This window comes from Brienomyrus brachyistius, chromosome 14 (genome assembly GCF_023856365.1).
Source record: "Brienomyrus brachyistius isolate T26 chromosome 14, BBRACH_0.4, whole genome shotgun sequence".
Classification (NCBI taxonomy): Eukaryota; Metazoa; Chordata; class Actinopteri; order Osteoglossiformes; family Mormyridae; genus Brienomyrus; species Brienomyrus brachyistius.
In genome coordinates, this window is record NC_064546.1 from 6,642,416 (window position 1) to 6,658,021 (window position 15,606).

General features: G+C 45.1%; 2 protein-coding genes across 6 annotated transcripts in view; both read right to left on the minus strand.

The window, feature by feature from the left end:
- trim9 (tripartite motif containing 9) overlaps positions 1–15,606 on the minus strand; it is a 59,650-nt gene that overhangs the window by 35,130 nt on the left and 8,914 nt on the right. For 3 of the 4 annotated variants that reach the window (XM_048974146.1, XM_048974145.1, XM_048974148.1), the window contains exon 2: positions 12,161–12,256. In XM_048974146.1, the coding sequence (XP_048830103.1) occupies positions 12,161–12,256 (96 nt within the window). The remainder of the gene's footprint in view (positions 1–12,160; positions 12,257–15,606) is intronic. The other variant, XM_048974147.1, reaches the window with a different exon arrangement.
- LOC125707206 (E3 SUMO-protein ligase ZBED1-like) lies at positions 9,285–11,296 on the minus strand. Of its 2 annotated transcripts, XR_007382242.1 has the most exons (3): positions 10,843–11,296; positions 10,059–10,670; positions 9,285–9,868 (listed from the first exon to the last, which is right to left on the minus strand). XR_007382242.1 is itself a non-coding variant. In XM_048974196.1 (2 exons), the coding sequence occupies exons 1-2, from the start codon at positions 10,488–10,490 to the stop codon at positions 9,803–9,805; spliced, it is 498 nt and encodes a 165-aa protein (XP_048830153.1). In that variant the 5' UTR covers positions 10,491–10,791; the 3' UTR covers positions 9,285–9,802. The 2 variants fall into 2 exon arrangements, 1 of the variants encoding a protein (XP_048830153.1); XM_048974196.1 differs by lacking the exon at positions 10,843–11,296 and having other exon boundaries at positions 10,059–10,791.

A 15,606-nucleotide genomic window follows, 5' to 3' on the forward strand; every position in this document is an offset into this window, starting at 1 on the left:
TAATACATAGGACAATACATTTTGAATAATTTTTTATTAAATTTTATTTTAGAGCGTACTCTATATCTGTAATAGTCCCACTTGTGCCTAGGCAAAACATTAGCATAGCTGTAACTTTTTAGCAAGAATAATTGAATAATAGAATAATAAATTAAGAATTAATTTCACATCTCAGTCAACAAATAATTTTATAATGCTAACTTTTTCATCCAATTTTTAATCAAGAACTCCAAATCACAAGCTGAGCAGTTCTTAAACGTGTTGCTTGTAATGAATTTGGATGTTTGCTTTCAATGTTTGGTGCCACTACAATAAGGCTCCCTTTTGCCACTTGTAAATGGTAGTAACTCATTAATAAAAAGAAAACTGTGCTAGAACTTGTTTAAATTGTCTATTAATAATTTACAAAGTGTCACAACCTAATTAATAACCAGATTATAAACCGTTCCTAAAGTCTTTATATGGGTAGCCTTATTGTAAAGCGGCACCCAATTTTTTTTTTTACTTCAGTATTGATTTGATTCTTGTTTAGGTAAAAGTAGGCAACGAACAATCCAGAATCATCTTGTCAATGTCAGTATCATAGATTTTGTAACGTTGTTTACTACTGCCCTGCTAACCTGGGGGGTATTCTTTGTTTGTGGATTCTTTGTAGAACATTTGGTAACACTTTACTTAAGGGTGCTCTATGAAGGGTACACGACACCAAAATAGGCCCTTCATTGAAACCAACGTATCTTGACAAAAGCATTTATTAAGGTTCATTCCAAGTTTTGTAGCTGTCATAAATGCTGATATTGGCAACTCCTGTGTCAAGTTGACATATCAGCTATGTTGACTGACATAGGTTTATGCAGTCATAAAGTTGTGTTTTGACAGTTTTTCATTCAAATTACATAAATGGTTGACTGACTTACATGACAAATTGACATCATTTGTCATTTGAAACCAGCTGTAAAACAGAAGGTGAATACTTTTTAAAGTGTATTTAAAGTATTACACATGACACTATGAACAGCAGCACAGCCTCACACCTCCAGAGGCTGGCAGTTTGTATCTTGTCTTTGTGTGTCTGTGGTTCTGTGTGTGCAGTGCTTACAGTACATATTCTTCCTGTGTCTTTGGTGGGTTTGTATCTTGTTTCTGGTTCTGTGTGTGCAGAGCTTACATGTTCTTCCTGTGTCTGTAGTTTCCTTCCTTGGACAAAAATATGAAAAATCAAATCCAGGCAACAGCCTATAACTTCTCCCAGACAGTCACCATGTGATGCATTTGTATGCATCAAAAGGATGCCCTGCAATATCTCCATCCATGGAAACTGTGCGTAAGGTACAACACTGACTCGTAGTGAGTACCTTTGGTACTAAAAGCAGTGATTTCATATATTTTCTTTTCTCTTAAGAGAGTAATATTTTTAATTGGAGTTAGTAACATTTGATTGAATGCCTATGTATGTCATGGCACAATGTGATACATCCTGTGAGGATGGACTCCACAGCGCACCTATAGTAGCTGGTTGGGGCTGTGCAAGACAACTCAACCTTACTCAGTCTCGTGAGAAAGTAGAGGTATTGGTTAGCCTTCTTGGCCACAACTGTATATGGTATGACCACTTAAGGTCATCGGTGAGGGAGACTCAGAGGAACTTGAAACTAATGACCTGCTCCACAGCATCCTTTCTGATGTACATGAGACTGTGGGGAGCCACCTGCTTGTGGAATTCCACAATCATCACCTAGGTTTTGCTAACATTGAAGGTGAGGTTTTTGCCCCAACACCATCGTTTCAGGTGTCTGACCTCCTCCCTCTAGGCTTTCTCATTGTCATTGCAGATCAGATCACTGACAGTGGTATCATCAGCAAACTTCAAGATGGAGTTCGAGCTGTTCTTGGCTATGTAGTTGTGAGCAAAGATGGAGTAGAGCAGAGGGCTTAGCACACTGTCCTGTGGGGTGCCTGTGTTAGTGATGATGCAAAAAAAGCTCCTCCCACTATTGTGCATGTGCTGTGGTTTTCCGGTGAGGAAGTCCGGAATCCAATTACATAGTGAAGAACTGAGACCCAAGTTCAGTTTAGTGGCAAGTTGGGGTGGGATGACTGTGTTGAAGGCTGAGCTGCAGTCCACAAACAGCAACCAGACATAACAGCTTATATTGTCCAGGTGAGCCAGGGAGGTGTGGAGTGCCATGGAGATGGCATCCTCAGTGGACCTGTTGCAGCAATATGCAACCTGAAGAGGGTCTAGGCTGTTTTGATTGCTGTCATTATGTGGCCCAGCACAAGCCTCTCAAAGCACTTCATTGCAATGGGACTTTGTGCTACTGGCAAATAATCATTAAGGCAGCCTACTTTGGCTTTTTTTGGTACTAGGATGACGGTTGTTTTTTTGAAGCAGGTAAGAACTGGTAAGTGAAAAGATTCTCTTAGAGAGTTATCTAAGATGTCCATATAGACAGTTGCCAACTGCTCACAATGCAACCAGAGACTCTGTGAAGGTCCTCTTGACTTCCACAGAGAGAGTCAAGATGGAGTCTTGCAGTGCTGGGGGAGCTAGCACAGGAACATCATTAATTTAGAGCTTGAAGTAAGCATAAAACTTGTTCACGAGTGTGCAGTTGTTGTCTATGACTGTGTGTGATCGGGATCTGTAATCCATAAGTGACTGGATTCCCTGCTAGATCCGAGATGCATCCTCCTGCTCCTAAATTGGGTATCCAATCTGTGTGCATACTGCTGTTTTGCAGATTTTATTGCCTTGCTATATGCTTTTTATATCCTTGCATGCCTCTGTTATGTAATGTGTAGCTGCGGATCTGCCTGCAGACTTATGCTGTAGCACATGCTTTCTAGCTTGGGGATGTGCAGAATGTGTTTCATTGACACATTTCTTGATGAAGTCTGTGACGACTGTCATATATGTCAGTAGATATGCTGGTTGATGAAGTCCCCCAAGGCAATGAACATTCCCTCAGGGTGTTTGTTTTTCACAGTCTGAGAAAATGTTATATAACTCTTTCAGTGCTGCCCTGGTGTTACCTTGCAAGGGGATAAAACAACAGTCAAAAACTCTGCTGTGAACTCCTGAGGCAGGTAAAACAGATATTCCAAGTTAGGTGAGCAGCCCTGTGAAATAATTTTCATATCAGTGCAGCAACGGTTGAGGAAACACACTCTACCTCCTGTTTTCTTCCCAGATGAATCAGTCCGATCAGTGCGGTAGATGGAGAAGCTGTCCTGCTGGATAATTGAGTCCAGTGTATCGGGCCTCAGCCAATTCTCCATAAAGCAAAAGACAGTGCCCCGTCTTCCTCTGTGTATTAAATCTTCCATGGAGATTGTCCATTTTGTAGCCCACATACTGTACATTGGCCAGGAAAATGCTGGGCAATGGTGGTTGTAGTCCATCGCATCTTGTCCTCACCTGGGGCCTCATGTATAACGGCGTGCGTAGAATTCACACTAAAACGTGGCGTACGGGCAAAACTAGGAATATGCGTAAGCAAGAAAAAATCCAGATGCATAAAACTGTGCGTAAGCACAGATCGATGCACATTCCCTTTATAAATCCCAATGAGCGTGATATTTTACGTACATGAACGAGCCCACAGCCACCCCCACACCCTGCCCTTAATTATGTATATTTGCATATGTAAATCTCTATAAATACCCGCTTTGTTCTGTTTTTCTTAAACAACAATGGATAAACCACATGGGAAAAATAAGTATTTCAGTGAGTGCGAAGTGGAGGTCATGTTAACAGAAATCGTCGTGGCATCAGAACTAAAGATGACGGAGCGGCAGAACGTGGCAGAGTCAGTTAAAAGTGTTTTTATCTATTTGTACGGTGGAGGGAATTAAGAAGTGGTCGGGCATTAAAATCGATATGAAAAAATGAGTGGCCTCGGCTGCAGAAGCTAGCTCTAGGGACATGGAATGTCACCTCTCTGATGGGGAAGGAGCCTGAGCTGATGCGCAAGGTTGTGAAGTTCCGGCTAGAAATAGTCGTGCTCACCTTGACGCACGGCTTGGGCTCTGGAGCCAGTCTCCTTGAGGGGGGTTGGACCCTTTCCCACTCAGGAGTTGCCCGCGAGGAGAGCTGCCGAGCGGGGGTGGGCATACTTATTGCCCCCTGGCTGGACGCCTGTACATTGCGGTTTAACGCAGTGGACGAGAGGGTAGCCTCCTTTCACCTTTGGGTGGGGGGACAGGTCCTGACTGTTGTTTGCGCTTATGCACCAAGTGGCATTTCAGAATACCCACCCTTTCTGGAGTCCTTGGAAGGGGTACCTCCTGGGGACTCTCTTGTTCTGCTGGGGGATTTCAATGCTCACATGGGCAATGACAGTGAGACCTGGAGTGGCATCATTGGGAGGAACGGCCCCCCCGATCTGAACCCAAGCGGTGCTTTGTTATTGGACTTCTGTGCTCGTCACGGATTGTCCATCATGAACACCATGTTCAGGTATAAGGGTGTCCATATGTGCACTTGGCAGCAGGACACCCTAGGCTGCAGTTCGATGATCGACGGACTTGTGGCCGCATGTCTTGGACACTCGGGAGAGGAGAGGGGTGGAGCTGTCAACCGTTCACCACTTGGTGGTTGGTTGTCTCCGCTGGTGGGGGAGGAAGCCGGTAAGACCTGGCAGACCCAAGCGTATAGTAAGGGTCTGCTGGGAACATCTGGCAGAATCCCCTGTCAGAAGGAGCTTCAACTCCTTCCTCTGGCAGAACTTCACCCATGTCCTGAGGGAGGTGGGGGACTTTGAGTCCGAATGGGCCATGTTCCACGTGGAGGCAGCTGACCAGAGCTGTAGCCGTAAGGTGGTCCGTGCCTGTCACGGCAGAAATCCCTGAACCCGCTGGTGAACACCGGTGGTGAGGGATGCCATCAAGCTGAAGAAGGAGTCCTATCAGGCCTTTTTGGCTTGTGGGACTCCAGAAGCAGCTGACAGCTACCGGCAGGCCAAGTGGGATGCGGCTTCGGCGGTTGCTGAGGCAAAAACTCGGGTGTGGGAGGAGTTTGGCGAGGCCATGGAAAATGATTTCCGGACAGCTTCGAGGAGACCATCCGGCAGCTCAGGGCGGGAAAACGGTGCAACCTCAATGGGGCTCTCTTGGCTGACACGCATCTGCAGCATCGCGTGGACATCGGGGGTAGTGCCTCTGGACTGGCAGACCGGGGTGGTGGTCCCCCTCTTTAAGAAGGGGGACCGGAGGGTGTGCTCCAACTATAGGGGGATCACACTCCTCAGCCTCCCTGGTAAGGTCTATTTGGGGGTTCTGGAGAGGAGGATCTGCCGGACTGTCGATTCTCAGATTCAGGAGGAACAGTGTGGTTTTCACCCTGGCCGTGGAACAGTGGACCAGCTCTCTCCGCAGGGTTTTGGAGGGTTGATGGGAGTTTGCCCAACCAGTCTACATGTGTTTTGTGGACTTGGAGAAGGCATTCGACCGTGTCCCTCGGGGAGGCCTGTGGGGGGTGCTCCGGGAGTATGGAGTGCCAGGCTTCCTTTTAAGGGCGGTTCGGTCCCTGAATGACCGGTGCCAGAGCCTGGTCTGCATGGGCGGCAATAAGTCGGACTCATTTCCAGTGGGAGTTGGACTCCGTTAGGGCTGCCCTTTGTCACCGATTCTGTTCATAGTTTTTATGGACAGAATTTCTAGGCGCAGCCAGGGCATTGAGGGTGTCTGGTTTGGTGACCTCAGGATTAGGTCTCTTCTTTTTGCAGATGATGTGGTTCTGTTGGCTTCATCGGACCGTGACCTTCGGCTCTCACTGGGACAGTTCGCAGCCGAGTGTGAAGCGGCTGGGATGAGAATCAGCATCTCCAAATCCGAGACCACGGTCCTCAGCCAGAAAAGGATAGAATGCTCCCTCCGGGTTGGGGATGGGGTCCTCCCCTAAGTGGAGGAGTCTAAGTATCTCGGGGTCTTGTTCACGAGTGGGGGAACGAATGAACATCAGCAGTGATGCGGATGCTGCATCGGTCTGTCATGGTGAAAAGCTGAGCCAAAAGGCAAAGCTCTCGATTTACCAGTCGATCTAAGTTCCTACCCTCACTTATGGTCATGAGCTGTGGGTAGTGACCGAAAGTACGAGATCGCGAGTGCAAGCGGCCGAAATGGGTTTCCTCCGCAGGGTGGCTGGGCTCTCCCTTAGAGATAGGGTGAGGCGCTTAGTCATTCGGGAGGGACTCAGAGTAGAGCCGTTGCTCCTCCGCATTGAGAGGAGCTAGATGAGGTGGCTCGGGCATCTGATTAGGATGCCTCCTGGATGCCTCACTGGTGAGGTGTATGTATGTCCCACTGGGAGGAAGCCCCGGGGAAGACCCAGGACAAGCTGGAGGGACTATGTCTCTCAGCTGGCCTGGGAACATCTCGGGATCCCTTCAGAGGAGCTGGATGACGTGGCCGAAAACAGAGACGTCTGGGCCACCCTGCTGAGACTGCTGCCCCTGCGACCCGACCTCGGATTAAGCGGGAGATGATGGATGGATGATGGGATTGATGTAAAATGTTGTGCAGTTTATGTATGCATAAACAGGCAGGTGCCACAGATCAGGCAGTGACAATGTTCCCTAGAGATATTAATTTCAATTATAAAAACTATACTCGCTGTCATGACCTGCGTGTCCAGTCCTCATGTGTGCCACGCCCCCTGATCATCCATTCAAGTCGTCAGATTGCTATACTGTTCATACTACACAACCTGTCACCTTGTAATCTGGAATCTTTATGTTATTGTGGTTTACAAACTATATGACTGATCAGAGAGGGGTCACATGCTACAAGATCTTTCACCAGGAGGAATCATTGATGAGTCTGTCTGGTCTCCAAACTATGTTTTGTCATGAAGTCACACGTTTGAATGACACCAGGAAATCACAATTCTAGTATTAACCCAATACCAATTGTTAAAACACTTTAATAAAAAGAACCTGTATGCACAACATTTACTAACATGCAGCAAATCATACATTGTATACATATAACTTTCAGGAAACATAATCACATACAGTAACTAAGTTATACTGATGAACAAAAGTATGAGGACACTACTGCCTGAGAAGGGCTGTTTGCTACTTACAATAAGAGGCAGAAGAGAAATGTTGCATTTCCAGCATTACAGCTAAGACACTACTTTGATTTATGTGATGGGCAGAATTGTTTTTCGGGGCAATGGAATATGAACTCTTTTCCTTCAGTTTTCCCAGTGGTTAGCAGTGCTAAATCCTAATGTGACCCCATCATGCACAAATGTCTGACAGACATTTATCCAGTTTAGTTTTTTGCAAATGCAATGCATCATAAATGCTTCAGACCTACAGTACATTAACTTTTGGTGCATTTCTCAATATTCTTGGTTAAATGATTCTGCAACACAGTCATAAAACTAGATAATTATAGGCCTAATCATAGTACTTCACTACAAATCTAATTCTTTACATTTTAAATTTCTGTTATAATTTAGATTTATATTTCTAAAAATAAGAGGTAAGAGAGAAAAAATATTTCTGTTTAGTGCAATGGTACCATGTGTGTCATGCCCGGCTCGTACGCTCCTCGTGTGTGCCACGCCCCCTGATTACTCACGTGTGCTTCCCTGATCGTCTCTAGCTTTGTCCACTTACTTTGATTAGTCCTGTCCTGTTTTAAGTCCTGGTCTTACCTGTTTGCCCTGTCCGTCATTGATGTTTGTCAATGCCTGTGTTCCGTCCCGCTCTACCCGCTCCGTTTCCCCGATTAAATACCCGTATCCCGCTTGCCTGCCTGTTCCTTGCTCGCTCGCCTGCCCGACGATCACCCGCTTTGTCCGCGATCGTGACAATGTGGATAAACACATTAGTTTTACAGAATATTTATGTTATCAAGCTGACTTTTTTGTACACTACATTTTATTTTTATACTATACTTATGTTCAGTTGCAATTGAATAATTAAAAATGCTCGCTCATACAAACACAACACAAAGAACATGTGCAACTTGCTCTTTTACCTGCAAACACCAGAACACACACACATAATGATCAAAACTCCAGCATAATCCTTGTTCCCATGATGCACCTCCCACAACAGCCAATGAGAGCTCCCACAGAACCATTACAATAATATATTTACATATGTCCACGTACATCCCAGATCACATTTTACGATCTACTGTTTTTCATGTGAAGATATGGTTTGATACTATGAATTGTTGGCATGTGTGGGTCACTTCACTGGTTTACCAGCAGTTCCCTGTTTTAAAACTGATGCTGCCCTGATTTGTTACATTAGACACAGCTATTGAAATAATAGAGATGACTGCATTGGAATGATTGGCCATTTTCCATAGTACGGGCCTGCCACATGTTTATAATTCATTATAAAATCTGGCCTGTAGATTTATCTTTTGTTTGCATCTTTTTTATTCTGTAGAAGGTCATTCCATTAATTTGTGCCGGCAAGCTTGGTAAGTTTCATAATATTTGCTTAATAAAAAGACAATATCCACTTGTTCTCTTGTGACTCAGTTTTCCATATTCTGATGCACTGTAATTTCCCAAACCGCTTATCCTACTGGGTCGCAGGGGGTCCGGAGCCTATCCCGGATGCAACAGGCACAAGGCAGGGAACAACCCAGGATGGGGGGCCAGCCCATCACAGGGCACACTCACACACCATTCACTCACACATGCATTCCTACGGGCAATTTGGCAAGTCCAATTAGCCTCAGCATGTTTTTGGACTGTGGGGGGAAACCGGAGTACCCGGAGGAAACCCCACGACGACATGGGGAGAACATGCAAACTCCACACACATGTGACCCAGGCGGAGACTCAAACCTAGGTCCCAGAGGTGTGAGGCAACAGTGCTAACCACTGCACCACCATGCCGCCTCGCACTGTAACTTACAATACTATATTTTATGGAGCCCCTAAAGGGACAGGGTTGGTAAATGAAAACAGTTTTGCTTTAACTAATAGATATGAATGTGTAGTACTTTTTAATTTTAGTACATAAATACATTTAAAGCCATTTTTTTACTTTTACTTGACTGATATTTTATTGGATGACATTTTGGTGTGGTGTCTTTTTTCACATTTATGTATGAAATTAGGGCTGAACGATATGGACAAAATTTCATATCTCGATTTTCATGCCAGATATCTCGATATCGATACGATATGACTACGGGTTCGGTGAAAACCAAGCATTTCTCAGAAAAATAAAAACATCATAATACAAAAAAATTTGGAAAATGTAGTTTTATTTTTAAGAACTCACTGCCAGTCATCAACATTAACATAAATTACCAAAAAAAATAATTACAAATCAAACATTTTACTGCAGCTCTGCTTTAACAATAAATAACAAATGCAGTAGCTGGTGGAACATTGAAAGTGCATTGAAGTGCAACATTTATATTCTTCAAAAGATCACATAACTGTATGCAGAAAATGCATTGCTACTGACAGAGAGGTAGTTACAGGCAGCACAACTTCTACAGATTCTTTGCCAGGAACACTAGCTTGTTAACCATGTCTGGCTTCAGACAGGACCTCTGACAACTCACAATGTTGCCTGATGCACTAAAAATTCTCTCTGAGGGAGAGCTGGTGGCCTGCATGCACAAGTATTTTCTTGCCATGTTGCTGAGCCGGGGAAAGTTGACTTTGTGAGTTAATCTCCACCACAGAAGGGGGTCCTCGTCGTTGTCAATTGTGGGGGACTGGATGTAGGCACTCAGCTCAGCTTCTATGGCAGCAGTGGGATCGATTGGTACTGTGGTGGATCTTTTGAAGAAACTTCCCAATGACTTCTTAAGCCTTTTTGGTGGGTGGGGTTGAAACTTCTTCCACTCTGGTCTCTCTGCACTCAACAGAATGCTAGAAAATAGTAAAAACAAAAGAACAAACAAGAAAAAAGAATTTAATTAGTTTTATATATGAATTATCATTACTGTATGAACAACACAATTCAGCTAAATTTAAACTTAAATATTTACTAAAATGTAAGATAATGCATTTAAATGGAAGGAATTCTTCTCATTTACTCCATTCTAACCATTATTTTTACCTTGTGTTCCATCATCTTCATCTCTGACACCAGTCTGGCTTTGATGATGGGGACGTCGTTGACACTGATGTATTGTGTCTTGTATCTTGGATCTAAGAAGGATGCCACATCCAAGAGCTCTTGTGTAACTCTCTCTTCATACTTGCTGTTCAAGTACTCCAAAATTTTCTTTTTTAAGGACTTGGTCATGTCTGTTTCACCCTCCTCTGGTGCCAAGATAGTTGTGTTAAACAGGCTGAGTACTGGTTTGATGTGTGAAACACTAATGTGATCCTCCCCTGACAGAGCATCCGTGAATTCAAGCAGTGGTCCCAGTGCCTTGCTGTGCAGCACATCCAGATCTTGATATCCAAGAATTAGGTGCCGGGTGTTTCTGTCCTCTGAGAGGACCTCGTGGAGTGCTTTCTGCTGCTCCAGAATCCTGTTAATCATGAGCACCCTAGACCCCCATCTAGTTTGACACTCAGTGATGAGTTCGTGGACTGGAAGGTTGAGGCGCTTCTGGGCTTGCTCAAGTGCCACTCTCTTTTTCCAGCTATGTGAGAAGTGGCACACCAACTTTGCAGACACCTGTTGCACGGCTGATCCGGCTATCACCTTTCACTGCGTTTTCTTGGAAAAATAGATGTATAAAAATAATTCATGATTATATTACAACAGCTAAATAACCACATAATAATGCAGATTGTTTTCTCTCTCTCTCTCTCTCTCTCTCTCTCACTCACTCACACAGACAGACCTCCCTCTCTCTGTCTCAAAGTTATTAAAAATAAACATAACGTACCTATTGCCAGGTGTAGCCTGTGTCCGAAGCACTGAAGGCGCGTTCAGCCATTCACCTCCATAGCCTTTATCATGTTCGACGCATTATCAGTTGTCACGCAAACTTGTTGGTCCTCCTTCAAGTTCCAGTCTGCTAACGCACCTCTCATCTCCTCCGCTATATTATCCCCGGTATGCTCCGCGGGGAAGAATGTCGTCTGCAGACAGCGGGTCTTGAGTTCGAAGTTTGTTGTGATAAAATGGACTGTTAAACTTATGTATGGTTCAGTTGTCCGGCTCGTCCACAGGTCCGTGGTTGTGGCGAAATGATCGATTTCACGGAGCTCGGATTCAACACTCATTTTACACTCATTATAAAGTTTCGGAATGGCCACTTGATTAAAATGTGTTCGGGATGGTATTTTATAACGCTTGTCCAGCGTCCGAACCATTTTTTTAAAGCCTTCTTTTGAGACTGTGTACACAGGTACCATGTCTTTTGCAATGTTATAGCGTCTGTAATTTCTTTGTGTCTGGTGGACGTCAACTCGTACGGCGTAACGCTACTGAACGCCTCAGCAATCAAACTTTGCTTTGGCTTATTTTGGGATGACTGACAAGTCCCCGGTGTTTCTCTCATTGTCATGTACTCTTCATGCAGCACGCGATGGTGTTGTTTCAGGTGGTGAAACATGTTTGTTGTGCTACCTTGCTTAGTCGCAATTTTTGTTAAGCACGACCTGCACAACACGTCACTCTGGTTTACATCGTCTTTTCTGAATCCAAAATACCTCCAAATAATGGAAGATGATTTATGTTTTGGCACCAAGTCAGATTCTGCACTACCACCGGCCGCATTACCTCCCGCACTCATTTTCTTTCTTTTTAATTTCTCCGCTGTCTCTGTAGTGCGTGCGCGCTGTCTTTAGCGGTGCATTCAAGGGCACTCGTAAAACTGATGTTCGTTGTGTGACTGCCAGAGTTGCATGCAGGGCGGGGCGAGCGCGGAGAGGGGAAATCTATATCGTCTATATCGTTGCTTTTTTCGATAGTAATATCTTGAAAGTTCATATCTAGATATAGATACGATGACGATATATCGTTCAGCCCTATATGAAATATATACTTTTTCAACCATTGAGAAATTTATTCATTTCATTGTACATACCGAAATGATGAACAAACAGCCCTAATAGGTGGCTCAGCTTAATTATCTTAAACGTGCATGTAGAGTAACCCTTTTTGCTATGTGTAAGAATAGAATGAAGAGATTAAAGGCATGTGTCATAATGAGGAGGATATAACCAAAGGGATATAGATAAAGTGAAATGTAGAGGTACCTGAATTTGCTGTACCGTGTTTCTCAGCTGGACCAGGAACTCCTTAGCTTCTTTGGCCCTTTCTGATAGGATATTCAGTGCCTGTGAGAGCTGTCCCTAAAGAGAGAAAGAGAGGAGGCCACCTGATTAAATCGCTAGAAACAATACTGTTTCAGTCCCAGAAAATGATGGATTGTCTCTGTTCATGCATACAGACCTGTGCAGAAGCCTTGGGCAAAGAAAATGCTTAAGGGTGTTTATTTGGGAAGTACGTACAGTAAAACCTCAGATTGCACGCGTAATTCGTTCCGGAAACGTGCTTGTAATCCAAAGCACTCGTATATCAAAGCAAATTTTCCCATTAGAAATAATGGAAATTTAGATGATTTGTTCCATAACCCAAAAATATTAAGAAAAAAATTATTAATACAAAATATAAAGTAAAAATACATAAAACAAATTAACCTGCACTTTACCTTTGGAAAGAATTGTGGATGGTGTGAGGGAGACCAGGGAGAGGAGAAGAGGAGAGTTAGTTTGTAGGACGACTTTCACTATAACGGAATCACTGCTATCTGTTGGATCACTGGAATCTTTTTCTTTTTGTGCGACTTTAACAAGGAACCTATCGAATGACAGCCACTTTTTCCTCCTTATCGATTTCGCGGAAATGGGGACATTGCATTGTCACTAAACAGATTCATCGCTCACACTGCTACTGTCACGCCCAGCTTTGTCCGATCCTCGTGTGTGCCACACCCCCTCATCATCCACGTGTACTTCCCCAATTGTGCCCAGCTGTTTCCTATTATTTTCGGCTTGTCTTTTCTATATCAGCCCACGTCTTGCCCTGTCTAATGTCGGTCATTGTGGTTATGTGCGTCGATATATACCCCCTGTCAGTCCTATTAAACCCTTGTTTGCCCGTATTCCGCCTACCTGCCTCGTCCTTTGCCGCTTCCAGCCTGCCCGTCCTCTTTGGTGCCTGACAGAATGACCGACCTGCAGGCCAATACGCCGCAGCAGACCGAGAGCCAACGTCTTGGTCTATTGCAAGAAGTGATTTATTGGCTCAAACAGCCCGAGGTCCAGGAGGTCCCAATGGCGCTGGAAGTGGTCGAGCAGAGTGGCGACCTCCTGGCACGGATGTCCCCGGCTGGAGACGCGTACAGTACCTGTTACTAGAGGTACGCGAGAATCTCCGGTGGCTGCTGCAGTGGCTAACCAAGCGGAGAGCCCAGTTAGCCGCTCGGTGTATTGCGGAGACTGCAGTACCGCCTCCAGTCCCGGAGGACACGGTGCAGCCTCTCTCCACCACTGCAGGCCGGAAAAAGAGGAGGAGGAGACTGAAGGGGACGCCAGGGAAAGACCCAACAATCTTCCTGGACGCTTGCTCTCTCTCCTCTGCCATTCTCCCGAACGAGTATCAAGAGGAACTCCTCCCGATCCAAGCATCAGTATGGCTCGCCCCTGATTTCGCTGCAGCAGAACAGCCGCCGCCTCTGGCGGCTTACCACTATCAGGTAGCACGGCTGGCGAATCGGGGAGCTAGAGCCATGTGGGACGCCATTCCGTGAATCCCCAGGACTCTTAAAGGGGCAGCGCCCATTTTTACCACGCCTGATCTGCCTGTCCTGCTGGCGTCTGATCTGCCTGTGCTTCCTGCATCTGCGGCGCCCCCCTGCTTGTCCCGAGTCGGCGGCTGCAGCATCGCCTGAGGCTCCACCTCTGCCTACTGCACTGCCCGCACTGGAGTTCCCGGCTACACCCGCTGTGCCTGCTGCACCGCCCGAGGTTATGTGCGTCGATATACCCCCCGTCAGTCCTATTAAACCCTTCTTTGCTCGTATTCTGACTACTTGCCTCATCCATCGCTGCTTCCAGCCTGCCTGTCCTCCTTGGAACTTAACGGCTATGCCCTTATTCAGATGGTGCCTTTCTACAAACTTTTGACTATACGAGTGAGGCACGCCGACTGAGACCGCGAATTGGAAACGATTACCCACAATCCCGCAGCGAGAGAGAGAGAAGAACCATCGGCTCAGATGTGATTACGTGACGCTAGGCAGACAAAGCGTATATGTAATACTCGTATTGCAAGATCTCGCTCGTTTATCTAGTTAGAATTTATTTTAAAATTTTGCTTGTCTTGCAAAACACTCGCAAACCAAGTTACTCGCAATCCGAGGTTTAACTGCATACATTTTTGAGGAAAAACACAATTTAACATTAGAATGTATGCAAATGAACTTTAACACAATAAAATCTAACAAGAATTTCTTCTGTTCTCCAAAAACTTATTTTAAAAAAATCAATGAGGTATTGATTAGCTGTACCCCTCATGGTCTCTTTATTTTCTGATAACCTGTTTGGGTCTAGTTATTAATAAAGACCGTATCTGCTTGGGAATCACACCATGGATCATCTTTTTACCATGCCACGCAGTAACAGCCTTGTCTTTGCCTGTATGTTCATTCAGGGCTTCCACTCATTTTGGATCATCATCATCCAAGATTTTTCCAGGGCATTTGTATGACCCACACTCATTTTAACATTACACTTGACAGAGTGCTTTCAGGGATGACACCTTTAAATATAGGATTTTGCGGTCAAATACATACCACTGCCAAAGAAATAACTATAAAAGTTTAGTTAACTGGTTTAGCCTCAGGAACCACACTTTACCTTTGTCCATGCCATTCTAATAATCTCCCTCACTTTATTCCATCCATCCATCCATTTTCCAAACCGCTTATCCTATTGGGTCGCGGGGGGTCCGGAGCCTATCCCGGAAGCAATGGGCACGAGGCAGGGAACAACCCAGGATGGGGGGCCAGCCCATCGCAGGGCACACTCACACACCAGTCACTCACACATGCACACCTATGGGCAATTTAGCGACTCCAATTAGCCTCAGCATGTTTTTGGACTGTGGGGGGAAACCGGAGTACCCGGAGGAAACCCCACGACGACATGGGGAGAACATGCAAACTCCACACACATGTGACCCAGGCAGAGACTCGAACCCGGGTCCCAGAGGTGTGAGGCAACAGTGCTAACCACTGCACCACCATGCCGCCCCCCTCACTTTATTTTTCACAATAATTCCATTATAATCTCAATGGAACTTGCACTTTACCTACAATACTCAACAAGCACTACTATATTAACTGGGTTAAAACTTCACAACTTGCTGTCGGGGAACATTTACCTGAATATAGCAGACAAATCCAAGCATGACCTGGAGTAATTACAAAGAAACATCTTCACCGGCCAGTAAATCTGTGTCTCAATGATATCTAAAATATAATCGTGACGTGAACTAGAGGAATAAGCCATGGCCCCTGGGCTTCCCTACTTGCGCTTGCATATGTTCGTGCTGAGTTTTTTCAGTTGACCTACTACTTTGAGGTGTCCTTGACCTTTTGCTTAGCTCTGTGCATGGCTGATACAGCCATTTTACTTAC

Coding starts and splice junctions, on each gene's coding strand:
- LOC125707206 (XM_048974196.1), bottom strand. CDS start 10,490: ATGATTAACAGGATTCTGGAGCAGCAGAAAGCACTCCACGAGGTCCTC. Junction 9,869..10,058: donor TGAAGATGATGGAACACAAG/GTAAAAATAATG, acceptor ACTATTTTCTAG/CATTCTGTTGAGTGCAGAGA.